Source organism: Conger conger, chromosome 11 (genome assembly GCF_963514075.1).
Source record: "Conger conger chromosome 11, fConCon1.1, whole genome shotgun sequence".
NCBI classification, from domain to species: Eukaryota; Metazoa; Chordata; class Actinopteri; order Anguilliformes; family Congridae; genus Conger; species Conger conger.
Window position 1 is genome coordinate 33,685,928 of NC_083770.1, and position 27,024 is coordinate 33,712,951.

The following is a 27,024-nucleotide window of genomic DNA, read 5'->3' on the forward strand; positions in this document are numbered from 1 at the left end:
ATGGGCAGAGCTGTCTAGAGGTGCTGCAGAGCTGATTGAAGGGTGTTGCATGCTTTATGCATCTTCTCTGCCCAACCCTGTCTTTGGTGGCAGAATTGGATTGTTCATATTGGTGGCAGTGCGGTTGTTTTTGAGCATGTCAAAATTTGTAACTATGGCAACCCAAGGTTGGTTAAGTAATTGCATTTTAGAATGGACGACTTTGACTGACTTGCTTAAGAAGTGTAGGGTTGGCTTTTAGTATTTAGTGAGCATAGGGCGTATCAGAGTGAACAAGGCTTGTACATCCAGCTTGAGAGTATGTAGCATGCAGAGCCCTTGGAGCAGAGCATGGTCAGTGTCTATCATGAAGGCCACACTGTTGAGCCAAGCCCTGGCCACTCGCGACACGGGCTGCAGTAGCAAGGATATGCTTCACCGCCATTTTTTGTCGAGCTGAAGCTTTGCGGGTCTATAGACAGTCAAAGTTTATGCATTGACAAATGGTTTGGTAATCACAAAGCAAACTTTCCATGGAAGAGGGGGATCAAATTTGAGCTTGTTGACTCTCATGAGTATTTTTAGCTTGTATGAGCATTTCTACAGTGTCTTTCTACAGAGTAAGGAATGCTGATTAGCAGAAATCTGGAAGCGGCCCTAATCGCAGTCTTTAAAATAATTCCATCGGGGACTGTCGACTTATGAATATACATTATGCAGATGGATTGTTCTTCAGGTCTACTGTGAAACAAGTGGTTGCTGAGAGACGACAAATGTTTCAAACACTGGAGATTCAAACAGACCCAATTCCTTCACAGAACATGGCATGCGCATTCTAAACACCGAGAGGCTTTAAATACAGCTGAACGAGGACGTGGCATGAGCTGTGTGGCTGTAAAGATGAAATGTTGAGATTTTAGAGTCTCGCTAGCCCAGTCGTTTGGTCTGGTTTTGTTTGTACTGGCCAATAAACAATGTTTATTGGTGCAAACAAGCTAGCCCCTGAAATACCGTTTGGTTTGTTTTTGAGCAGGCTCTGTGCAAACTGCCATCGAGAACACAGCACTTTATGTAAGCTTAACTTGAAGTAAAGGCCATCATGGAAATCTTTATTTTACTTTAATGGCTTCATTCACTCTAGCAGATTTTTGCAAACTGTTATATTTATTTAAGGAAAAATGGGTTGGGGGAATTTGTTAAAATGCATTCATTATTTAGCTAATGCCTTCAGACATTAAGAGTGTGCCAGAGTTTGTAGAACACAGTGTACTTTTCCAAAGGGGAATACGAACTCAAGAAGTATGCCAGGGGAAAGAGAGGACTAGTCCCCTAGTGATTCCACTAGAGGAAACCATGCATGTCACTTGACAAACTCATTGACATTTCTAACACTGGGTCATTAAGGCCAGTCCAAGATATGTCTTGGCAGCAGTTATCTGCAGTGTACGTACTAAGAACTGCTGTTGTGATGTGAGGAAATCAATTTAACATTTAACATTAACATGTAAGTAGTGAGAGGCCAAGTTGGCTCAAGGCTTTTTTTCTTCTTTTTTTTTCACTGGAGAAAGTCTGTGGTGGTACTGAAAGCATTCACATTTACAGTTTGTGCAAATCGACCACTGGCGACCCTGCATCAACTGTATGGTCACCAGTAGTTTATTTGCGGAAGCATCCAAGAACATTGAAAGTGTGGAAGTCATAACAAAAAAATGAACTCTATTTGTGATGGGGTGTGGCCATTACATGCAGTCATTCGCAGTAATGTTAAAAACATTAGCTGTCATAACCCTTCCACTAAACAATGGTTGCGCCTACAAAAACATTTCTTGGTTTGGCTTTATTGTAGAAACTCATCTTTTATTCAAAATGTGTCTTTTCTCTGTCTGTTGGAGTAGGGATCTGTGGAATTAGTGAAATAACACACACACAGACAAATACACAGAGAGCTTGGTTTGATATCAATAAATCAAGCTGGAGCCTTTAAAATCTATGGTAATTTTGTATTGCGTTTTGAAAAACAACATTAAACAAATGACAGCCATAAGAAGACTGTTATGAACAGTAGTCAACCATCAGTATTCACCCTGTTTACTGATGCCATCAAATCATGATTGCATCTACAACGAGAGAGAATTGCACACTTACTGTATATTAAAATTCTTATCAAATCCAGGACTTTATGCTTTAGTCAAATATCAACAGTAATTGAGAACACTGGCATTTTCACATTACTTCAAGGGATTATGTTGCTATTTTGAGGACATATCAACTTAATGTTCCAGTTTTATTATACCGCTTTTGTTTTCTGTTAGATGAATTCAGATTATAAAACATTTCTGCGATTTTGAGTCCAAAACCCTAAATCGTTCCATATTTCAAATGTCCGTTCTCAATTTTGAGATAACGAAACTAAAACAATCGTTCAGCTGATCTTATTTTAGCCACAGACAATTTGCCAGTGTTGTGCCTGGTAAGAGATTGACAGATTGGCATGTCTGGCATTCATTTGTCTTAGACAGGACACAGGATCTAATTCATTGTATGGGGGGGGGGGGGGGGGTGGTTGTACCACTTGCAGGTGTAGGACGATAGCCTGACAGTCCTACTCTATAATGAGGGTGTAGTGCGTGCAGTTGGCATCGCGGAGATGGCGACCCAGAGAGCCGATGAGGCAGGAAATTGTAGTGTTGAGGAGCAGAGGACCTGGTACTGAGAAGGGGGCTGTTTGCTGCTGTCACCACAGCGACGCAAGCTCCCTCTCTCTACCCCCCTCCTCCCCTGCTCCTTCCTGCTCCCTCCCTGTCTTTATCCCCTAATTGCTTCTCTTTGAGCAAAGAGCAGAGTGGTATAATTAGGGTCTTATCGACTGGCTGTAGCATAGTGGGGCATCCATATTTTCCCCCCAGCGTGTGCCTCTCTCTCAACCTCCAGCATTTCCCTCTCTTGAACCCTTATTTTCTTCTCCTCACTTTCTGTTTAATCCTCCCCCATATCCGCTCTTGTTCTATTTGCAGAAGCTTATGCCCAGTCCAGAATACCTGTGCTCATTCACATTGCAGTGCATTTCTGTTAACCTGAAGATATGTTAAACAGAACCCACACCTGCGAGGTGAATGATTATTTTCCAGTGCGGTCTACCCTACGGTGTACATGCCTTGCCACAGATGTTTTGGCCTTTTAGACTGAGATGGTTCCTGTTATCCAGTGTTTGTACTGTTGTGCTAGCCCATGGGGAATGCTGCTTCTTTGGACTTCTTTAAGTACACTGAGTGTGCACTTTATTAGGTATTTATTTGACTTCTTTTTGTTACTTCTGCTATCCACTTAGAGGTTTGATGCATTGTGTGTTCAGAGATGCTCTTCTGCATGTCACTGTTGTAATGTGTGGTTTCTGAGATACTCAGACCACCCTGGCTGGCACCAACAATCATTCCACAGTCAAAGTCACTTCTATCACATTTTTTCCCCCATTCTGAACACTTAACTGAAGCTTCTGACCTATATGTGTATATTAGCGGGATGAAATGAACTACGAATAGGCTAATGTTTTGCTTTTCTGATAAAACATGTTTTTGCCACTCAGGCTAATAATATTTATCTAAAAAAATACCTAGTGATTTCTGTTCTAATTTATTCATGTTAAGCTGGAGCATGGCGTCCCGTTTTCACAAAATGTACAGCAGGACACCTGTCCTGGCTGATTTTGTAGAGGAAAGGGTAGTTGGGACATTCGCTGTGGATGTGAAAGAAAAGGCCACTCTTTCTACAAGAATCACCCCTTTCCCTGTTGATTTTTCTTTGTTCCCTTTTACTGAAACTCCCGTGTTCTGTAGTCGCCATGGTGATGGCTCGCACATGAGGCTGAGGACTTTTTCCTTTGTGTGGTTTTTGTGCTCCCTTTGTTCCGGTCTGGAGTATAAAACAGTTTTAGGACCTGGCGTGACCCCCGTCCCGCCTGTCCACCACCGGGCTACACTGCGCAGCCTCTTGTTCGCGTCTTTACTTTTCCTTCTAGACGCGGTTTGAAGGCACGCGCTTGTCTATTTTTTGTCTTTGTCTGGTGAAGCGGGAAACCCCGGCATGTGAAAGTGGGGGGTGGAGAGTGAGTGTGGGGCTGACGGCTGGAGGACTTGACGCTCTCTCCGCGTTGCGGAGCCTGGGGGCTCGCTTCACGCTCCCCGCGCGCTGGGACATCTAATACTTTACCATTTCATTTGACAGCACTTTGACTGCTAAACAATGCGGCCTCATAAGCGCCGTTGTTCGGCGCACCCCGGCAATTCTCTCTCGTTGCCAGGCTCTTCATTCTGAAACTCTGCAAGGTGACACCCTGCTTATTAATCCATGGCACACCGGAGGAATCCCGTCAGGTGTATTTATATCTCCCTAACACCACTCTGTTGCCTCTAAAATCCTCATCCAAAACTACACCTGCTGTGATGTTGTCCCTAAAAGCTGTTGATTACTGTCTTTTTTTGTTGTGATTCAACAAAGCCAAACTAATTAAACACTTAATCCTGCAAGCATGGAAAACAAACAATGCAGATACTAGCATCACTCAGGCAGTAGTTGACTTTTACAGTTTGTTTGTGCCTTTCATTTGTTCATATAAGTGGTCCTTGTTATACATTACATTGACTCGTTGCAGTACAACATTGTACCATGGTATTACAGGCCTTGAGAAAATGGCATGTTTTGTTGAATGGTTACAGAATTGCAGTAAACAGAATTCATATAAACTATTTAGCCTACATATCACATTGCAGGTAATTTTGCATTCTGCCTGTATCACCACCACGTTCAGGTAAGTGACAAAAGCATAGGAAGTTACCTTTGCAGTCTCCTCCTGAGTTGAAGCTAATTGCCATTGCTTGGTTACTCTAAGTATAGATAATATCAGAAGAGCCATTGCAACAGGATGACTTTGTAAACAAGTGAGTGGTCAGTGGGATGATTTAGTTGCTGGTCATGAGACTGGAGTTGTGTGGCAGAAGCTGGGGTCGCGTTGGTGCCACTGAGCCGAGCTGATGTACAGCTTTGACTGAAGGATTGAATCTGAGCTGTGGCAACATGTCAGTCAGTATAAATGTATGAATGGCGGCTGGTTTGTTCTGACAGCTCCAAGTGACCAAACATTGCTAATGCATGTAGGCAATCAATTGGACAAGTGGGTCTGGTTTAACGAGATTGGGCGTGGTTCCTCACAATGCATATTGTATTTGTCTGGGGTGGGGTTATGATGGTAGACAGACTGTCAGAAGCGCTTGCGAGGAGCATCTCACAGTCCGTACGAGGTGGTGAAAGGTTGCCAGGGCCTACGGCTCCTTCACGTCGGAATAACACACGCTGGTGACACAGCGCTGTCTCGCACGATCCGTCGAGACGCGAAAGCATGTGCTGCAGCCTACTCTTCAGCTGACAACCTTTCTGCGCATTCCCCCATAACAACTGCTCAGATCCTGAGATCCTGGAGTAATTACTGTACTCTACCCTCCACTCAATTCTGCTAAAGGTAAATATGCAGTGGGTGTCAAGTTTTTTTCAAATGGGGACATTAAAATATAGTTAACATCTCATCTCATACTGCAGTTTGTCTCTCATTGTGTTTGAAATAGTTTCTCACTTTTCAAATAAGAGTTGGGCTTTTGATGAAGGCGTATGAGACGGTAATATAAACCCTGTTTGCATTATAGGCGCTTGCACTTTCCTTTGGTGTGTGCGTGCCTCCTCAAATTTGAATATGTGGCAGGAATGCTATCCAGTCAATTTTTCCATGTTCTCCATTTATACATCTAGTCCATTTATTCATCTGAAAAAGTAAGTAGCAAACTTAACTAACGTTAATTGTTGGCTACACTTGCAAGTTCAGTAGGTTAACTTATCAGCTAGCTAGCTAACTTTCTGTTGTGAAATTAGATGTCATCAGGCCTTGATGTAGCCTAGCTACCAGTGTCGAGAGTGCAGAGTGCATTAGGCCTCCGTCAAACTGACATGTCTTGTTTGAGACTGCGAGCTAGTTAGCAAGCACTTTTCTTTGTGTTGTGTCAAGAGCCAGTGATTAGCTATAACTGGTATGCTTCAAAGTTTCATAACTAGCATGTTCCAAGCTAGCAAATTGGTAGTTTTTAAAGTTAAATGAGATGGTATATGAAAAGATGCACAGAAAATTCCCTCAAATTGGTTGTTGGTTGAAGGTTTCCCTTTTTTAAGAGCATGTTACTGTGGTTCAACCCACCAGTATAAAAATATCTGAGGAAGAAAAGGACATAACTGGTGGGTCGCCTGTTAGGATTTGACTTTCTGAAATTGCGTACTTAGAGGCATCAATAAAAGGCATCAATAAAATCTGTGCTTTTTGAAAAAATATTTTTAAGACGGTCAGAAAGTTTAGTTTCTGTTTTTATTCATGAAATGAAAAGGTTTAACAGCCCTTCACAGCATTTGCTCCATATATTATACAGATAGCAGGGCTCATCAAACCAACCAATTTAACCGTTGTGAAAGAAGACCGATTTGTTCTATTTAGTAACATTTTGTTACTTGTCCACAAAAATCCCCCGCAGTGATTGATGTGGTGCTGTTTTGGATGGCTTTACATTTGCTGATTTTCAGGCTTTGGGGAGGTGGGAGTACCATAAAACGTTCTTACTGTGACCGTGCAATGCTGCACTATTATATAATTGCATTAGTTTCCTGACCTGATGATGGATTCGGGCTAACACTTAAGGCCTACTTGGTACAGTTACAGTTTTGAGATTTGAAATTATATTTAGAAAGTGGCCTCAGTATGACGATATTAAATGGAGGGGAACAGGAAGAAACATGGCGTCGTTAGAATTGACTTGTCGGAAGGGCAAATCGTGTCATATTTGCTCAAAGCCCAAATATTTTATGGATGGTGTGTCAGTGGCTAAAAAGTAGAATTGGACTTACTCCAAAATAATCTCCAGGGGAAATGTTCTTTGTCCACAGTATTTATAATTTTTGGATTCAGCAATCCAAATACTCAAAGTACCATAATGTTTTGGCTATGCCTTTTTCAAGAGCTGCATAAAGTGGTGCTCTATGAACAAACTGGCATATGTGCTCTGTCAGTAACGAGAAAAGTAATTTTTCTCTTTCTGTGAAAGCAAGCAAAGCTTAGCCTACCTCATATAGGTTCGTTCAAATTCTCCATAGCAAGTTGTTTTAAAGTTAATCAGCATGTGTTCAGTTTGGTTTTGGGCAACAAACAGCCAACTTTACATGTAAAATATTTAACATGCAAGTTGAATTTTTTTCTTTTTTTAAAGCTGGCCGTGCTCCCACTCTATTGGCCCGTTGCAAAGTGACCACAGTTGTCGTCTCCTCAGAGCAGTGCAATCTCTCCTGTAGTGCTGTATGGTCTGCTGTGGAAAACAGGCAATTATTCGAAATAATTAGTGAAAATTCATTATTAGGAATATTATTTTAGTGGCTGTTCTCCTGTTAGGAAGCTTTTGTTCTTGAAATGAAAAAATGTTCACAATACTGGAATGTTTTTGCAATCATTTTGCAGTTCCAGTATTTTAAAACCAAATTTCTTCATAATAAAAACCATAGGTTTCAAGCAACCATGGAGGCTACCAAGTCCTGCGCAATGCAAAAATCTTCAAAAATGCAGTGGGAGCACTTCCATGATTCTGCAATTTGAAAAGAACAACCCTTCTGCTAAATGTTGTGCTCCTGCGACCAGAATACAGGGAGAATTGGCTCGGCAGCGCATTACCGCCGCCATTTTGCGTGACCTGGCACGTATGATGTACCTAGTGCTACTTCATGGCTGATGGTCTTCCATTGGTGCTGAAGTTTAGTTTGAGACTTTTCTTGTATTTGCTTCTCTAGTGTTCAAGCGTTAACTACATTCCCAGCATCCTTTTGCTAATGTTCCAACCCTTCTGAAATGCTCGTCATGCAGTAAATCCATGCTGTGCACGTGGGCATCTTAAAATGTAGCGCCAAGAGGTGCGAGCCAAGTGGTAGAAGCTCTTTCACAGATTTATTTTCTTCATTCACTTATAACTAAATGTTCCAGCTCCGGTGTAGGGTTTTGATTAGCTACTGAAAATCAAGAAGAAAAAATGAAGAGCAGTTTACACCCTGTTTTTCAGTTCAACGCTACCACAGTTAATTATATGCATTTAAAAAAAGACAAATGGCAGTGTTGAAGTACATGTATTCAGTTTAATTTATTTTCAACAATTGTTGACAGTATTTGGGTTACCTTTTTTGAAGTGGACAAAACCATAAACATGAACCTCAGAGTTGGAGACTGACCAGTCAACAAAACAGGAATGACATTTGAGTGAAGAAAAACCTGTGAAAGAACATTCTAGTTGCTGATTGTGTGTGTGTAGCTTTAAGGATATCATCCATGTTATATGCTCAGATTAAGTAGTATGTATGCTGGTACCGTCAAAGTTCCTGTGTGCCTCTTTTCCTGTGCCCAATGCTCAACAGATCTGCTATGGCCTGCCCATTTAGGCAATTACCGTTGAAGCACAGAGCTGTGTGCATTTCTGTCACGAGTGTGCCATTTGAGAGAACATTCAGCTCAGGCAATAACATTGTCACATCAACCACTGACTAAACCCTGCTGCAGTGATGGGCTTTATGCCATTTAAAATGTTGCGTCAGGGACACTAACATGACAAAAGCAGATAGAACTGAATACATTTTATGCTTCTGTATATTGACATATTATAAATTGTAGTTGAATGAGATGCAGTATGTATAATTTTCTCGTTGAATGCTCGGTTTTATTGTCATGCTTTGTGTCTAAATCGCAGCCCCACTTTCTGTTATGCGGCAAGCATTATTAAAGAAATAAAAAAGTGGATACAATTGTTTTTTTTACCACCATAAGCACCTGAAAATACAGAGATTGGAGTAGTACTCTCTTCCTCCCACCCTTGCAACTAGTTGTGTGTATGTGTGTTTTTTCCTATATCTGTGGTTGGAATTCAGTTTCATTTCACAATGGGGAGTCTTACTCCGCTGGGCTCGGAAAACGGGAGATGGAAAACAGGTCCTGCTGCACGGATAGTGTCTGTAAACAGAGGCGAAAATGAGGCTTGCTCAGAAGAGTTGCATGCACAAAACGGATATGTTTTCTGTTTAGGGTTACATCAGGATTCTGGTAATGTTGAATACTTGACAGCGCAATGTGTTGGAATGCTGATAATGCCCGACTCCCGCAGGTTTTTTTAATTCATATTTAAATGAATGAATGACAAACAGCCTGTTTGAATAGCTGCAGTCACTGTTCTCAACACACCACCACACTGCTGTAAGGATTTTAAGTGTTATGAATTGATATGAATTGGTAAAGGCGAAATTGATGGTGCCGTATTTTCTCAAGGTTTAACATTGTATAGCCTATCTACCACCTTTCCCCACACACAAGCACACAGTGAATGAATGAGTGGGTCTTCTGAGGGAGAGAGTGGAGAAAGAGAGCTGCACTTGACTGAAAGTGTGCTGACCCCACTTCTGTTAAACCAAAAAAAAAAAACAGAACGGAACAGTCTGTTTCCATTTTCATCACTAAAATGGGGCTTCCTTTTCCCAAAGGGCAGCTGAGACGGAGATGGGGAGAGAAGAGGCGGACAGATCTTCTCACTTGCCCTCCTCTTCCTCCACTTCTAACACTGATAACCAATTAAGTCTGTTTCAGTGACCAGGGAGCTCCTGGAACCTTAGGACCCAAGTTCAGTCAGTTGGTGTAGGGCTTTACCATCTGCAACATGTCATGACCAGATGACATCAGCTGCAAACCATTATTTCAACACTCCAATAAATTGGTGGAAAGGTTTGTTGTGAGCAAAAATACAATGAAAATAAACTTGTGAAAGAATACCGTTTCACAAAATTTCAGATGGTGACATCTGCTGTACAGTCTTGGCTCTAAATCACAGTGCTTTTGGAGAAATAAAATGAGCCGTGGAGTGCTACTGAACTGCGTGTCTATGCAGAAATGTCTTGACATCTCTGACATGAGCAAAAGGCTTTTAGTCATCTTTATTCATGAAGGAGGACTGTCAGAGAGCCCAATATTAATCCTGATGCCCTTTCTCATTATGCTTCATATGATGATGCTTATATAAGGGATTTTTCCATAAGCTCCCCTGGACTACGACAGACGCACACACTTGTGTTCGCCCGCAGACAAACAGACATGCATACTGTATACGCACACACACGGGGGCTCGCACACACACAAAAGCATACACACATGCACACTCACACACATACACAGTAACCCACATAAACATCAAAGCACGCATTGCACCCACAGTCACACATACAAACTCACATAATCATGGCCTCTCACTCTTAAGAATTCTTGGGCCTGTGAAAATTGCATTTTCTGTCATACGCCTCTAACCTTGTTCTTGTTCTTAATGTAAAGAAACCCCCATTAAGTACAATATATAAGGCACACAATTATATTCTCTCTTCATCTTCTCAGCATTTATTCAATAAGTCGCTCTAAATCCCGTTTTTTTGGAGGCTTCTCAAGTAATCGCCCTGACACGCTCCCGCGCTCACTGACAGGAAGTCGAAGCGGAGAGATGCACCCGAAGAAACATGCTAATTGAAAAACAACACATTCCCTCCACCTTTCTCCTGGTTTCCAATCTCCAATCCCTGCATGCTCCGGGGTGTGTAAAAAAAAACTGTTCTTTGTACGTAATTTGTACACCGAGGTCATTTTGTCAAAAGACTTCAGCCTACAATTATTTTCTCACCTTGCTAAATTGGCCGTGCGGATTGTCCTGTAGTCGCAAAATGTGTGATATGGTGATGCCAGGTGTCAGTGTCCGCGGGTACAGCACATAGAAATTAGGAGCTTAAGTGACACTAGGATCCAGGAGGGTATAGGACAGCTGCATATGGAAGAACCTTCTGGAACAGTCCAAGTATTTTAGTTTTCTTCCAGACCATTTTCACTGCTCTCTCTCGTAAAAGGCATCCATTTTAACGAGGTTCTGCAGTGAGGTTCTGCGCTTCTTCCAGGCGGGGCAGCACCCTAGCGCTACAGGGACCACCTCATTGTGAAGCTGCTCATAGGTCCATGCCACAGCTGGTTCCAGAAGTCAGTCTCCTCAGCCTGGTGGACTTATTGCAAAAAGAATGAATGAATAAATGCGCACCAGTAATGGCCTTAGGTGGGATAATGTTAATTTGTGCTGTCAACCAAAATCTGTTTTCCTTTTTATTGTATGTGGGTGATGAGTATTATAAAAGGGCTGCTGAAAACCGCAGGGAAAAAAAAAAAGATTTAAATTGATTTCATTTACCCCTCTCCTTTGTCCTCTTTACAGCCAGTCAGGCAAGTTTTGGCATTGATTTCCCCTACCTTTGCTTTAGAGGTTGAGGCTCTGATCATCAAAATTCTTTAGTCACTTAGGTGGGGGGAGGGGTGTGGGCCTGACTGCGTAAGGGGCTGTTTGATTTTCACTTTCGGATAATGCTGTCGTTTGCTTTGGCACTAATAAAAAGGCTCTCTTCCGAAACTCCTGTCCTTCGTAGTCCTTCCTCCCTGTTTCCGCCTCTGCCGCTCTCATTCTCGTTGCCTCTGCCGCTCTCTCATTCTCGTTGCCTCGATGCACTTCAGTGGTCTTGTTAATAGCGGCGCGCTCGTACCCCTCGCAGGCAGGGCGGGGGGTGTCCAGTTGCTGACGGTTTTGATGAATGGGGCGGAGACATTGTGTCTTGTTCCAATTCAGTGGACGTAATGAGGTACATACATTCACACTGATAAACGAATAATGGATTTGGCCTGGGTAATAAAGCTAGTGTAGGTTTCCAAGCTCTGAAATGACCTCAGATCTGTGGCAAAAACACAGACACGACAGACTGCACTGCTCTTATGTCTTTGAACAAAACGGGAGCCTTGTCAACTGTCACTTAGCCTGTGGTGCTTTCTGTAGTCCTGCACTTTCAAATGAATGTAAGGAGATGTACAGTGAGAAGGTGGCTCAAATATAACCAATTCGCAGCTGTGTGTAGTATTCCTAACGGATTTGTATCAGACAGTGTCTTTCCTGTGTTTCAGTCGCTGAGTCAACCATAGCTGGACAGTGACATCACTTGCTGCATTTAAGTGGAGAGAATTTCCCCTCTTTTTTTTGGTATTTTTCGGAAAAGATGACCGCTGTGTTTTCCGGCCGATTAGAGCAGGTAGTGATGCCGGGAATGTGGAATGTGGAAATGACTCAGCAAACCACAGGTGTGTGTGTGAGACGGGTCAGAGTGAACAATAGGGGAGGCATTTGTACCTCCTTTTACCATTTGGGTGCTGTAAATTAAGTGAAAATGTTATGCTCAAAAAGTACCTTAATCATAGTCTGATGGTTTTCATTTCTTTTTAAATTATCATTTTTATGAGCCAAACTGACTAGCAAAGCTATACAGAGAGTCAGTATTTATTCTGCAGTGAAATGGCCACTGCACATCATTAAACAACCTTGGGTTTGAGAAAGAGGGGGGGTAGGGTGGGATGGGTGGAAACTATTAATTAGACAATGTCCTGTGGGTTACAGTGTGTGAAATGAAGGCGTAAACAGTACCCTGCTAATTGCGAAATGGTTATGAATGATCTAAGATGATTTATGTTGACTTGTCATAAGTGGTGTCATTCTACTGCAGGCAGATTCGCTTGTATAGAAATGGTGTAAATTAAATTTTGCAAACACCTACTTGGCTACAATTCAGACGAACTTGGCTGAGTGTATTGTATGAGGGAGCTTGTATTTACCAATTTACCATGGCAGGCCTTGGCAATGCATCAACATATGGAGTTAAATGGATGCAGATAGTCTGCTAATTATGAAATTTGATGAACGGGGGAAATCAATGTCAATTACTTCACATTCCGACATAAGAATTGGAGAACTACGCAGTTGACTGAAATATTGCAGCACACGATTTGGATTTTAGAAAATGTGTTATTTCTATTGATTTTATCTTCCAGTGTGTCTTATGACATGCCTAAATACAACAGATTTTTAGTGCAATGGAATTTGTTACAAGGAGTAGTTACACTGTTTACACATTTAAAAATATAAAGTGGCAAATAGCCTATGTGTTGTGCAAAATCACAGCACTTGTTAGACCCATGCTCTCTGCTCAATAAAGTTAATATTTTGTTTTACAAATCCACTTTGTCTCATTTTTGTTTCAAGCCTGTGCTTCTCTACATCCATGAATTTGTTCTATAATGGAAAAAATGGGTGTTTGGCCAATATGACCAGACAAATAGTGGATTTTGATATCAGCCCCAGACTGTCTGTGTCCAGCAGCTCTTCACAATGATGTATCGTAGGTGCCACTCTGCCAATAGCTTCATACAGCATCTGCTGAGCTGAAAAGTCAACTAATGGGAAGAGATGTTTTCCAATGGGATTTTGTGTATAACTTTCAAAATTGGTGTATTGCATTTCAATATCAGAACCCCGTACCTTTGAATTCTGGACAGGCCTGGGGGGTTGGTCCCCTAACAGGGGAACAACCAGCGAGAAGAATAACAAATCAAGCTAGGAAATTGTATTGCGGTGTGGAGTTTGCATGGTGAGAATGAGGTCTGTGTGTTCGTTTCTGTGGAAGGCATCTTATGGCGACTGGCTTTATTGCTTTATTACAGTTTTGCTTGAGCCATTGCACACTGGTGAGCTGTGGTGGATGTGCTGTCTTCCAGCACAACTATTGTCAAGAAGTTTTGATAGACACATGTGCCCTCCTGAATTGACGAGGCCATTATGGCCACAAAAATGCACTTTCAATGATAACTTGGAACTGTAGTTTGTCTATAAAAGATTATTAAATAAAGTTCAACAAATGTTATGTGACTGTGCCCTTCACCCCTCATACTTGTGTAGCTAATAATTTTCTTTCTTTTCTCTCCCCAGTTACTGAGAAAGAAGTACAGCAGTGGTAAGTTTTGTTCTTTTTTCTCTGCTGCCATCCGCATTGTTTCTTTTAGTCCCACCTCTTGCCCTCGCCATCTTTCTTTGCCTTCTTCCTTTTCTTCCCAATATCCATCAATCACTCGCTGTCTATTTTTCTTGCTTTATATCCCTGTTTCACCATCTTTCTCTCCCCCCCTGTGGTCCCTTGTTCTTTCTCTCCTGCTGTCCTTCCTGTGTGTAACTCGGTCTGCTGGCAGAAAATTAGAGTTTATTTGTCTCTCGGCCACCCATTCAAATCCCTCTCCAGCATTTTCTGAGACGAGCTGGCTCTCTATCTCTTTGTTTTTCTGCTACTCACTCACGCTCACATTCACACACTGGCACACACACGCACACACACGCACACACACACACGCACATGCACACACGCACGCGCACACACACACACACGCATCCAGACTGCCAGCTCTGGAGACCCTCTCATGTTGGTCCATGTCCCCGGGTCAGGCCTCAGTGGCTCGGGCGTGGAGTCAGGAAAGAGAGGCGAACCCCTGGAGCCCGCCCAAAGGGCCCTGGCCCCGCAGCGGCCGGCTCGGCGGGTCCGGCCCCGGGTCCACCGCCCGTCACGTCTCGGCCGGGAGAGCAGCTAACAGGAGCAGGGCGGGGCGGTTTGGCACGGCCGCTGCCGCAGGAGCCGGGCGCAAGGTCGTCCGCGGGGAGGAGGGGAGCGCTGGGGCGGTGCGCGGACACTTCCTGGGAGGCAGCCAGGCTCAGCGGACGGGCCGTTGACTCATCTCTGCCTGGCACTGCTTGTGCTCCCAACGACCGTTGTGGTGATTTATGCAGTGCTCAAGGCTTCTGTATAGCGCCCACTGCAGGTGACGGGGAGGAACGCAGGTTATTTAACAGCATGGAAGAATTGATGACAGTTGTTGCCAGTTGACAAAATGTTGGCAGTTGACTGTTATGCATACCTTGTTAGGCATGTTAGGGATGATGTTCTGGCTCAAAAGAAGACATGGCTATGGTATGTACAGCTGTAAGCCACATGGGCAGGCGGTGAATATGGCCATCACCTGACGTACTCGAATGCAAAGGTCAGTTTCACAGTGGCATGTGTGGTGTATGAAGACTATAATCTTCTTGAATCACATTTCCCTATAGGGTGTGTGGTAATATGGTGAAGTTTCTCATAGCACTTCTGCTCCTAAATGCGTATTCAGATTCTACTGTTGTGGTAACCACGGAAACAGAGAAGTGACAATGTTTGCCACACCAAATCCGGAAAACAAAAATGGCTGCAGTGAAGGACCATAAATTTCAACAGATGGAAGGTGGTTTTGTTTTTTTAGCACTGCAAAAAATAAAAGCAAGAGAGGATGGTGTGTTCATCCACTCAGTGTGATGTGGAGATGGCAGTATGCAGCCACCCATGCATTTGTGACCAATTACAGACAATCTCTGCATTGACTTTGGTTTGCAAACATCTCTGCTTGTGTCACCAGCAAGGGTGTACACAGTGAGATCAATGGAAGATTGAGCTTTGTCCATAGACACTCTTTTATTTGTTGTGATTTAGTTCATACAAGCTAAATGTTATAGTGCAGGTTCGGGGGGGGGGGGGCAGCTATAAGTCTCTCTCTTTGTCTCCCTCGCTCTCTCCCTCTCCCCTCTCTTTCTCTGTTTCTCTCTCGTGTCTCATTGTTCAGGCTTCAGTGAGTCGAGAAGCTTCCGGAGTAAATGCGGGCACAATCAGATCACCCACACTAGCGGCAGCACAAGTCAGACAATCCCCGTCCTTACCCAAGCGTTGCATGTGCTCTCATTATTACCCACTGCGATTCCCTCATTATTCTATTCATTAGAATTATCGCGCTGCGCCTTCAGTCCCCCAGCTGAGCTGGGCCTCCTCAGTTTCCCAACGGCTCTGCGCGCTAATCTGCGTGTTATGATGAGCCGTGGATGGAATCGTGTTGCAGAGCGCAACAGTTGCTGAAGTTACACTTAAGAGCACGCACTTTTCCTATTGAACCGTCAATAGGGATTGGCCAGGGTGTTGACCTCACTTTGCACAAGCTTGCTTTGGCATTGCATTGGATCTGTTCTCTGTGGTGGAAGTTGGAGCTAAGCAACCAGGGAACCTGCAGAAATGGATGGAGGAGCGAGTCCCGTATGGTGTGTAGTTATTGCCCATGCTTTAAATGCGGGCCACCCCCCAACATGCCTGTAGTTATTGCTGGACTGGTTCCATGGAGCCTCCCTGTGGGCAGGGCGTGTTCCAGATGTGTAAGCGTCCCGCGCGCATGTGGTGTGCTTGGGCGGAGCCTGCTCCCGGATCGCCCCGTATTTGGCCCTCGCCATGTCCCGTTTGAGTGTCTGCATCAGCGTCCCCACTCAGCAAATGGAGTAGCGCCATCTATGCCAGACTCGTGTGCAGAGGAAGCTGCTGTTGTCTTCGCCACAGTCCAGAGCTGGCCTGCGTGGCATTCTGGGATTGTAGTAATATAAGTTCAGAAGGAAAGACCAAATAAATTCCACGTGGGTCCCAATACTTTAATTTCAATTGAAATGGAATTAATTCCTTTATTTCACAGGGTCAATGCACATTAATAGCATTACTGTAAATGTGCCGGCCTAATACATTTTCATCTGTAGATCCTGGGCTACATGTCATTGGACCGTGGGAGGAAACCAGAGTACTCTCAGGGTAGCCACGCAAACACAGGGAGAACATGCAAACTCCACACAGAGAGGATCCGCTTGGCTGGGACTCGAGCCCGAACCTCCTTCTTGAGACAGCAGCGCTAATCACTGCGACACCATGCTGATTTTAATGCCACACATAGCTAAAAAAAATGTTTTAATCCTTCTTTCCTTCTTGGTTTTTATCCAACAAATCTTTTTTTCCATGCCTGTGTTCCTACAAACCTCTCTGTCACTAACACTGTGGCCTTCACTGCCTTTGTTGAATGGCTTCCTAAATTCATATTTTTTTTTGTGAAAATATGAATTCAGTGCAGTCTCCAGCTACAGGGTGGGGGGAGGGGGGTGTGTGAATCCGAGCGAAACTTTGGGGGGTTGGAGGAGGTGGCGCGTGAGGAGGTCTCCTCTCCAGCAGCCCTCTACGTTTCTCAAAAACCTCCCTTTTTCTGATAGATTTTCTCCCTCATTTCTAATGAACGATTGAGAACCGCGCACAAAAGGGCTCTGGTGGAGCGTGAACGTGACTGCTTTCTGCTCGTGTGCATTCTGGGATGGCGAGTTGCCATCTCGTTTTTCCCGAGGCTCAACGAGTTGATTGAAAAAAATATCTTCTAGCCACCCAGAACTAATCTTACAGAGTCGCTCAGATTTGCTTTTCTGCAGTTTCAGTGGTAAACCTGGTACACATTAACCTGCGGAATTCACCTTGAACACTATCAGACGACATGCCAATATTAATTGATTTGTGTATAGATCTACAGATAGCTGCCTGCACACATTTCTAATGGAATGTAAACTACAGGAAGAGGAGGGAAGAAAGGAAAGGGTGAGTTAATGCAATTATTTTTAAGCACGAGTGGATTTAAAATACAACTGTACTGAGCCATTCACACTATTCTGATAATGGCACCAATCATTTCCACTAGTTGGTTAATGACACCAACGGTTTGCTATAATGTCCATAAGGACCTAAACTTTGGACTCCATCAGAGACAATGTGAGTTTGACCACATTTAAGTGGAGAGACCACAATGCCCGCGTTTGAAAACATTATGTCCACTCACAGATTAAGTGAATAACTTTGATTATCTTGTAATCATGTGTCAAGGGCTGTGATATATAAGTCGGTAAGCGAACATTTGGTTCTTATAGTTGACATGTTGGATATGGGAAAAGTTGACTTTGACAAGGTCCCAATTGTTATGGCCAGAACTACGAACCAGCATCAGGGTGTCGGTCGCCCAAGGCTCATCGATGTGCGAGGGTAATCAAGGCTTTCCCGTCCGGTCTGAACCGACAGAAGGGCTACTGTGGCTCAAGTTGCAGAAAATATTAATGATGGTTTTGGGGGGAATGTCACCGCGCACACTGCATCACACCCTGCTTTGTATGGGGCTGCGCAGCCACAGGCTGGTCAGAGTGCCCAGGCTAACCCCTGGCCACTGTCGAAAGCACGTAAAATGCAGCTCTCGCAACTTACAGGACTTAAAGGATCTGCTGTTCATGTTCATGATGCCAGATACCACAGGGCACCTTCAGAGGTCTTGGAGAGTCCATGTCTTGACGGGTCAGAGCTGTTCTGGCAGGTGATCATAATAGTTTGGCTCATCAGTTTATGTAGGTAATTAAATGGAGCCTATACCCCCATTTGTTGTTATTTTGTTTTTTTTGTTCTTAGTTTCTAAGTACTTTTCCTCCATATTTTTTTGTTTGCCTAAATATTTTACATACTACTTCTGCATCTGAAACATCTATAATTCCACTTTGCATTTCTACTACATTCATGTTGCTTTTTTGCCAGGATGTGAGATTATCTAAAAGACTAGTGTGTTTTAATTGCTGTGTTGTATTTCTTCTTGACCATGATCACACATTACCCTGTCATTTAGAGTGAAATTCCGCTTTAAGGTGTACACCTGGTCGCTCTCCCAAATGTGAAGACCGGTATGGTTATAGCATCTCAGAGTACTTGTGTGTCAGACTCCTTTGGATATGCTGTTCATATAACACAGCTGATGACACACATACACTTGACTGAGATAAGTATGGGCAGACAAGGAAGGCTGCCCAATGTTTTCCTGGCATAACATTACATGACATGTATTTAGCAGATACTTATCAAAGCAACGTATATTGGTCATATAATATACAGCATTCAGCAAAGCGACGTAAGAACAACTACAGAACAGGTCGGATGAGGTGTAGTTCACATGAAATATCAGTTGTCTCTAGCCATGAATGTCGAGTCTACTTCACATGGTAAAGAATAATGAGAAACATCCACTGTGTAATGATTGAGTGAAGGGAGTGAAATGTCCTTAATCATTGTCTCTCTCTGATATGACAGTGGTTGCCAGCAGACATACGGGCAGTCCTAGAACAGTCCTAGAACACAGCTTGAAAGAAACTGCTGGTGGCACTGGCCATTAGTTAATGCACTGGTGTGCTCTTCACTGCTGTCAAGTTTGAACAGAAGATTTATTTTCTGGAAAAAATAATTTGGCCAGCTTTTTTTATCTATTAAATTTTTCTAAAACATTGGATGTGAACTGCTGTGCTTTTAAATCTATTTCAGCGGCTGATTGCATCCACTCTTGGAAGCTGTGAGTGTTTTTGCAACTCTATTATTGGGAAAGGGTCACTCTTCATTTCCATTCTCAGTTTGATTCTCGTTTTACGATTTTATTCATTTGTGCCGGGTTCTCAGCTTGAAAAGAGGTCAAATATAATTTACTGCTGCAGCTTTTTAACAGCCAGGAAGCGGATTCACTGTGCCAGATTTTGTCGGTTTGATGTTGGTTTTTTTACTGTATTAATGAGGAAACGGAAGAAAATAGATCAGCGGCCAAAGATTTAGGGCCATATATTCCAGCCGGCGTCTGCTGTGTTACGATTTCATTGCTGTTGATTCCGGATTTACGGACTATCCACATGCCTCTGGTCATTTCGGGACTCACGGCGCGCCAAACTGGGTGGGGAGCCGCTGCTCGGGGTATGTCAGTCAAGAGTGAGCAGCTCGTTTGATTTAGCTTAATGCAATTTACGGTCTGACAGATCAGCGTTTCAGCCTTTTGCCACCCTGCTGCTCAACTCAGGTACAAGTTTCAGTGGATAGTTTGCTGTTCATTTTGTCTTTGATATAGATCAATCCCACAAGCAAGAAAACTGCATTGGCTACTTTCTATTTATTGTTCATAGGTTTTTTTCTTCTTTATACGTTTAATTCCTCTATTTTTTTCATTTTTTATTTGTTTGTGGCTATTGTCATTGTAGACCGTGATCCCTGGGGTACTGTATTTTATTATTTTACCATCTGTAATGATAAGAACAGCATAACGCAACTTGAACAATCTTTTTGTGTTAATTATGTGACAGTAGTTAAAATGATTGCTACCGTAGGGCCGACAGACACAAATTATTATAATTTCTCTCTTGGCATAATAAATGCTACAATATCTCGCTTGGCATAATAACTGTAATATAAATATACATCTGAAGACATCATTACGGTTTGTTTTAAACAAGCAATGATCACTATACCTACCATTATGTCACGTACCAGTTACTACCAACATTGTTGTGCTGTCTTGTTGTTAAGGGAACTTAACTACACAGTGTTTCTAATTTGTGCCAGTACTGCAAGCTGCATTAAGTGCATTAGTTATCTCCTAGCATATCTTCCTCGCAAATATAATTTGTTGTTATTAACGTGTTATATTTTTTTGTCTCAAGTGCAGCCTACGTTGATAGGTAGCCTAAAAATTTAGTTCAAGTACTTGGGTGAAGTTCAGGTTCAAATAACCAAGGAGAAATTTGCGCAATGTTTGCAAGCCTCAAACCTCTGTTTCCTGCTTGAAAGAAAATCGCTCAGTCCAGTTTCATAAGGCATATGATTCATATTAATTAATGATTTAAGTGTATGTTATTTTTTTCATTTGCTTGAGCAACAGTTCATACCGAGTCATTCACGGCTGGCTTGAATGGCTTGAAGGCCTGATCTTCCCTGTTTAAGAAGTACTTGAAAAATGTATTTATTAGTTATAGAATAGCATGTTTAAAGTATTGAGCTACAGGTTCAATGGGGAATTAAAACCTATGATAAACGTTTTGGCTATGTAATATGGATTTTTAAACTGATTTAACTTATTTAAGAGATTTGTTAGAAGTCTGTACCTGCCGCAAAATAACTTTTTGGGAGAAACATTTGCCTTATCTTCATCTGGCATTGTATTCATAGAGACTATGGAAATTGCCAATCCAAACTGCGCAATATGCATGGATCTTAATGGTAATGAAAGGAGTCAAGAATCAAGATGCACCACACCTACTGATAATATAGTGAGCATAATCCAGCCCGTTTTCCGCTTGTGCCTCACAGCTTGATCTGTGCGCCCCTCGGACTTTGGAAAATGGCAAGATTCAGTAGCCACGCCCAGTACGCCACGCACCACTGCGCCAAAGCGCCTTGCAAAGTTCATCCTGGAAAATATGACCCTTGCTTTGATGGAAGAAGAAATCATTCTCTAAAGCCTCTGTCTTAATAAAGTAATAACCGAACTGTAAGGAGCTATTTGGCATTACAGATCTTAAGAGCAGCCCGTCTGCATAATGGGGTTTAAACCAAGGGGGGGGCTGCAAGAGGGATTTTTCCCCTGCTGGTCTGCGGATCCCCGGAGGCAATCAGAATTTAAAAATGATTTGTGGCACCGTACTTGTCTGGAAATGGGTCATCTTTGGATTAGAATGTGTTACCTGTGGTGTAAGCGGCTTGATGGAATTTGGCTTTGAACACATTTGCCTCGGTCAGGCCCCATGTCTTTCTAATCGCCGAAAAAGGACAAAATTAAAATAAAGGAACCGTTTATCTCAGGTTATGAAAATTATGGAATCGGATAAGCCTTCCCCTTTTCCCACCTCACTCCGTCTTGCTTGCTCTGTATAATTTCCCATACTTTCGCCTAAATGAGGATAGATTTTTCCCTCATCTAAAAGGATGATTAAAACTTTCGGAGCGAGGAGTTGCAGAGCGAATTAAGTCCCCCCCGACTTCACCCTGTTATCAGTCCCTCTCTCACCTCGGTTGTAATAAGTCTTTGGTAAAGACGCAGCCGTTGGTAAAAAGCTTTGAGCTGTCGTGCGGCACTAAATAAAGAAATAAAGAAGTAAAAACCCGGCGGGAATGAAGGCGGCTGTTCTCACGGGAGCTCGCCGTGGGACTGAGGGCAAAGCTAGCAGGCCGTCACGGTTTATCACCAGTGCTCACGCAGATGACGCATCCTTTACTGGGTTTTACTTGACATCTGTCACCGCAATATCTCTGCTCTGCTCTGTCAGACAACTCGCATACACACCCCCCCCCCCCCCACATTTTTATCCATTCAATCTCTCTCTCCCTCCCTTTGTTCCTCATTGTGTCAAAAATAGTTTTTTTGTGTTTTTTTTTTTTTAAGGCAAGAGCTTATGATGAGGAATGTGATAAAGTAATCATTCTCAACAAGACTGACCTCTGCATAAAATGGTCTTCGCACGGTGAATGGTCTTAACAGCTGGATAAGGACGGCAGATTGATTCATGAATTATTCCTGAGTCTGGGGATACAAAAAAAGGGCTGAGAGGAGCCAGAAATGGGAATTAATTTAAATAGACACAGCTTGCAGGCTCTGTGAGGGGGTGGGATGAGCTCCTCTGATACCGAGGCAAACTAAAGCGATGCTTTGGGGTTTAGCTTTAAATCATTGGATGATTCGAGGTGAACTGGAGAATGACCAGTTCTCGGAGCTGACTAATACAGGCCTGCAGTTGGGCACTTGTTCTCACTCACTCGTTTTCCGATAATAATGCCAAACATTCTGCTCCTCCTAATCCAACAGTGCCTCCTCTTTGCTTATCTGTTCTTTTTTCTTCCTGCCCCCCCCCCCAACTCTCCCCCAGGTACAAGGGCTTCATTAAGGACTGTCCCAGCGGGCAGCTGGACGCAGCTGGCTTCCAGAAGATCTACAAGCAGTTCTTCCCCTTCGGAGATCCCACCAAGTTTGCCACTTTTGTCTTCAACGTCTTCGACGAGAACAAGGTAAAGGGCAAAAGCTATGGCATTGTGGCTGGAGGGGGTGGAATTCTCAATTTGACCAGGAGGAAAGTGCACTGCTGCTCTGCGACCAGCAGGGGGGGCAGTCACATGGGTCCAACATGCCTGTCTGTGTTGTACTGGAAGGTATGGTCAAGAAAAAAACCTATGGAGCCTATGGAAGGGAATTACAGGTGTGGGGTTTAGAGTCACTGAGGTTAATAAAGTGGCTTTGTGATCCGCTTGCAGAGGAAATGGAGAGAGAGAGGGATGGAGAGAAGGAGAGGAACAGGAAGGTAAAATGCTAAAGGTCATGTACGGGCACGTTGAAGACATTTCCAACACTCCAAAGGTGATACACGGGAATGTTGAAGACATGCTGGAACAGTCTCTTCACACTTAATCATCACCAATCGTCATCTCTTGTCTCATCCAGGTTTTTGGTGTGTAATCTGTGTCTGTTTGTCGGTCTGGGATGCCTGTGGATGCTGTTTAGGGAGCTCAGGAGACTGTGTTTTTCCATTAAATGTGACAGCGCAGCCTGGTTGAGTTTATTATTCCCGCTCTTGGTGGTAACGGTTCATAAAGCAGCTTCGTTCTGGATTCCAGGCCATTCCGTAGCTCTGTCAGAAGCACGGCAGCTTCGTCTGTCTGGTGGCAGGTTTTCTCCAGTCAACGGTTAACAAACTTGGATGTTACTGAAATATTGATTTCTAAATTCTCGTTTACTTGCAGGGCTTGGGATTTGCTAATATTCAGAAATGCACACTGACAGTCATTCTTACATCCCTGTTGTACTGCTGTTATCTTATAATTGCCAAAAGTATGAGACATTTTATTTGTATTTTGTTCTATTTCTGGAGCTTGTGAATGACTCAGCAGTACAATTTTGTGCCAGTAGCCTCAGGTTCAAAGGTTGAATCATCGACCGGCTCATTTCCTGGTTGTGAATGTGAGCCCTTGGCGATGGGACAAAATTGGCCTTGCCCCACGGGGGGTTGGGGGGCTTGTGGGGTGAAATTTGGCTGGGGATCCTGGGATTACTACTGCAGTACTTCCTCCCAAAAAGGTGTTATTATTATTTTTTATTTTTGTTTTTGCTGGGAGAGATGCATCATTTCGCTCACAAGCACTTGAGCCAAATTGCCTTGTGTGTGGGTGGCACACGACTGGAAACAAATGCGAAAATGAAAAATATTTTTAAAAATGTGAGGAAGTCCGTCTATCAGTCTCCTGTGTGAGTTTCACACCTGTACCTCTATTGTGTGTGTATGTTCTCTGTGTCTACGTGCGTTAAAGCGCTTTCTTCCCGTCGATCGTGAACAGGGGTAAAGGCCCATTAGTATTCCTGAGCGTCCGTGTCTCGGTACGGCGCGTGACCCCGCCGGCGGAACCCTCTGTCCTGGAACGGGCTGCTTTTGAAGACGCGGCCGCCATCAGAAATGAGCGCATTGAGTTTCCACACCTCGCTGCACCGCTGTCACAGACGGCATTATGTAAATAACAACGTTCGGCGGGGGAAGACAGAACCATGCAATAATGAACTCTCGGTCGAACAAGCGATTTGCTATCGCTGGGGGAAAGACGCTATTGCTCAAGGACTGTGTGCTCATGCCGGAATTTACCGGAATATGATTGCCGCCACTGCGGCTGTACTGAAACTCTCCATCCGAAGACGCTTCCGTTCATAGCACAAACTAGGATATTGCTCAAAGCCCTGCATTACGGGGACAACAGCTTTGTGTCCTGTTTTCCGTGAAGTCATTTGGCAGGGGGAAGGGGAGGTAACTGAACAGCAAGTGCAGAGCAGGCAGCGATCAAGCAAAATGAGAGGTAAAAAATAGGGACTGCGTTCAGACAGAGTGGGGGGGGGGCGGGGGGTGTACTCCCAAACTTTTAGAGAGTTTGATGTGTGTGATGAATGTGAGGCCATGGACCCCATTCTGGCCTCGTAGGGAAGAGAGCAGCTCTGGAGGGGCTGTGACTCTGTCGGGGCGGAAGCTGTCAGCAGAATGGATCTTTCTAATGACCCGTGCCAGCGTGCCGTAGCCGTGGGGGGAGCAGCAGGTGCTGCGCAGAAATAGCAGCAGGCGCACACACCCGAGAAGTGCGCCCCACTTACCGCTGCGGAGTCAGGGCGGGCGGGGGGGTGTGTGCCGTGGGGCTGCCGCTATCGCTGGAAGGTTTTTGTTCAATCTCTCTTTTTTTCTCTCTCTCTCTCCCTCTCTCTTTCTCTCTTTCTCTCCCTCCCTCCGCAGGACGGACGCATCGAGTTCTCCGAGTTCATTCAGGCCCTGTCCGTCACCTCGCGGGGGACCCTGGACGAGAAGCTCAGATGTGAGCAGGCGAGACTCGGCGCCGGGAAATTAAACCCGACGCGGCCTTTTCACTTCCTCTTCCTCTGTGTATCCTGTTTACATCAGCATCGCGCTTCTGCGTGTTTGAAAGGCCTACGGGTTTAATGTGAAACCCAGGCCCCAGCTATCGCCTACAATCATCACACAGTGCGCACGCACGCACATACACACTCACGCACATACACGCATGCACTCGCACGCGTGCGATTATTCTCACACACACACAAAATTATTCAAGCCACACTAATTGAAGGCGGACATTTGCATTCGCGACAGGCCTTCGAGACGCTCATGTCTATCATGCCGGTCGTTGGTGCAGACAGACGTCTTCATTGACAGACAGGGTGCTGAAGCCAGTAGATCAGAGGAAGGCTTTGTCCAGTGTGACTCAGTCTACAGCAGTCTGAGGATCAGAGCTCGGCAGAGAGTGGAGTGTGACGCGCTGAAGCGCTAATTATCTGCTTTTCTTTAATCACCGCCGCAGGGGCTTTCAAGCTGTACGATCTGGATAATGACGGCTACATCACCCGAGATGAGATGCTCAACATCGTGGATGCCATTTACCAGATGGTGGTAGGTTCTCCTCCTCATATGAGCGCATCACAGGCCGTTATATTAAATGACATCACATTACTACCGTTTAACAGGCGTGCTTATCCTAACTTTTTGCAGTGCATTTTTACATAATGTACGTATGTGCAGCTGTTAATGTGTTTTATGAACCCGCTTGTGGGTGTCTGTCTGTGTCTGTGTGGGTGTGTGTCTGTGTGTGTTTTGTCTGTGTTCAGGGAAACACTGTGGAGCTGCCTGAGGAAGAGAACACGCCAGAAAAGAGAGTGGACCGTATTTTCGCCATGATGGATAAGGTAGAGCCCTGAAGAGCTAATCAAGAAAAGCTAGACTCTGAGATGAACCCGTGTCAAGAGAAGATGTTGTTCAGGCAGAGCACAAGAAAGTACAGAATGTCAGAATATCCTGTGTACCATCATTCACATCCATACACACAAGGCCACAGTTCCATGGTGCTTCATTAACCTTTTGGATTTTGCAGTCTTAGTTGCAGAAAAGACTATTACAGCGCAGTCACTTTGATCATAATACCAGTGCTCTGCCCCTTAATAAAATGGCCAGTATATGGACGGCTGAGATCTAGTTGCCATGGCTGGTACGTGACTATGGAAGGACAGAGTGAGAGCGATAAGGCTGTTAATGCGTTGGGGCGGTGACAGGTATCAGAGAGTCAGGGAAGGGAGATGAACTCTGAATGCAGTATAGTTGAAGCACAGCTTCCAGAGCTGGTCGTGGACACTGTCGGAGAGGCAGAATTGATTACTTTCTGTGGGGACACCCAGTGATGTTCCACAGGCTGACAGGAACAGTAAGCAGGGCTGGGAGGATGGACTTCTTACTGCGGTACGGAGAAGCCAGGGTACGAGGCTGCTGGCTTTGTGCTCAAGACAGGAGTCCTGCAGTTTGACATCACACAACCCATCACACAACCCACCTGTGTGTGTTTGTGCAGACACACACACCCTCTCTCTTTCCCTCTCACACATGCACACTCTTTTGCTTTCCACTCTCCCACATACACACACACATACCCTCTCTCTTTCTCTCTCCCACATACACACACACACACACACCCTCTTTCTTTCTCTCTCTGCACTCTTTCTCACACACACACAAGCAGGCACACGTACACACACCCTCTCTCTTTCTCTCTTATTCTTCACACACACACATCACATCAGCAGGGAAAGCTACATAACGCCGCCCCCCGTCCTTGTGGCACGATCCACTGCAGTGACCGTCTGGCAAGCGCTGACTAATGAGCCACACCCACGACTGAGCCTGCTCCTCGGCCAAAAGCCCTGGACCTCCGCACACACCCCCCTCACACTCCCACACTCCCCCCTCACACTCCCACACTCCCCCACGTCTCTGCTCTCATATCCACTCACCACTGCAACCTCACCCGCCCCACTGTCAT

General features: G+C 44.2%; 1 protein-coding gene across 4 annotated transcripts in view; it reads left to right on the forward strand.

The window, feature by feature from the left end:
• Positions 1–27,024, forward strand: part of LOC133141158 (neuronal calcium sensor 1) — a 38,152-nt gene that overhangs the window by 6,404 nt on the left and 4,724 nt on the right. For all 4 annotated transcript variants that reach the window (XM_061261585.1, XM_061261587.1, XM_061261586.1 and 1 more), the window contains exons 3-7: positions 13,911–13,935; positions 22,545–22,683; positions 24,936–25,014; positions 25,519–25,607; positions 25,823–25,900. In XM_061261585.1, coding sequence (XP_061117569.1) covers positions 13,911–13,935; positions 22,545–22,683; positions 24,936–25,014; positions 25,519–25,607; positions 25,823–25,900 — 410 coding nt within the window. The remainder of the gene's footprint in view (positions 1–13,910; positions 13,936–22,544; positions 22,684–24,935; positions 25,015–25,518; positions 25,608–25,822; positions 25,901–27,024) is intronic.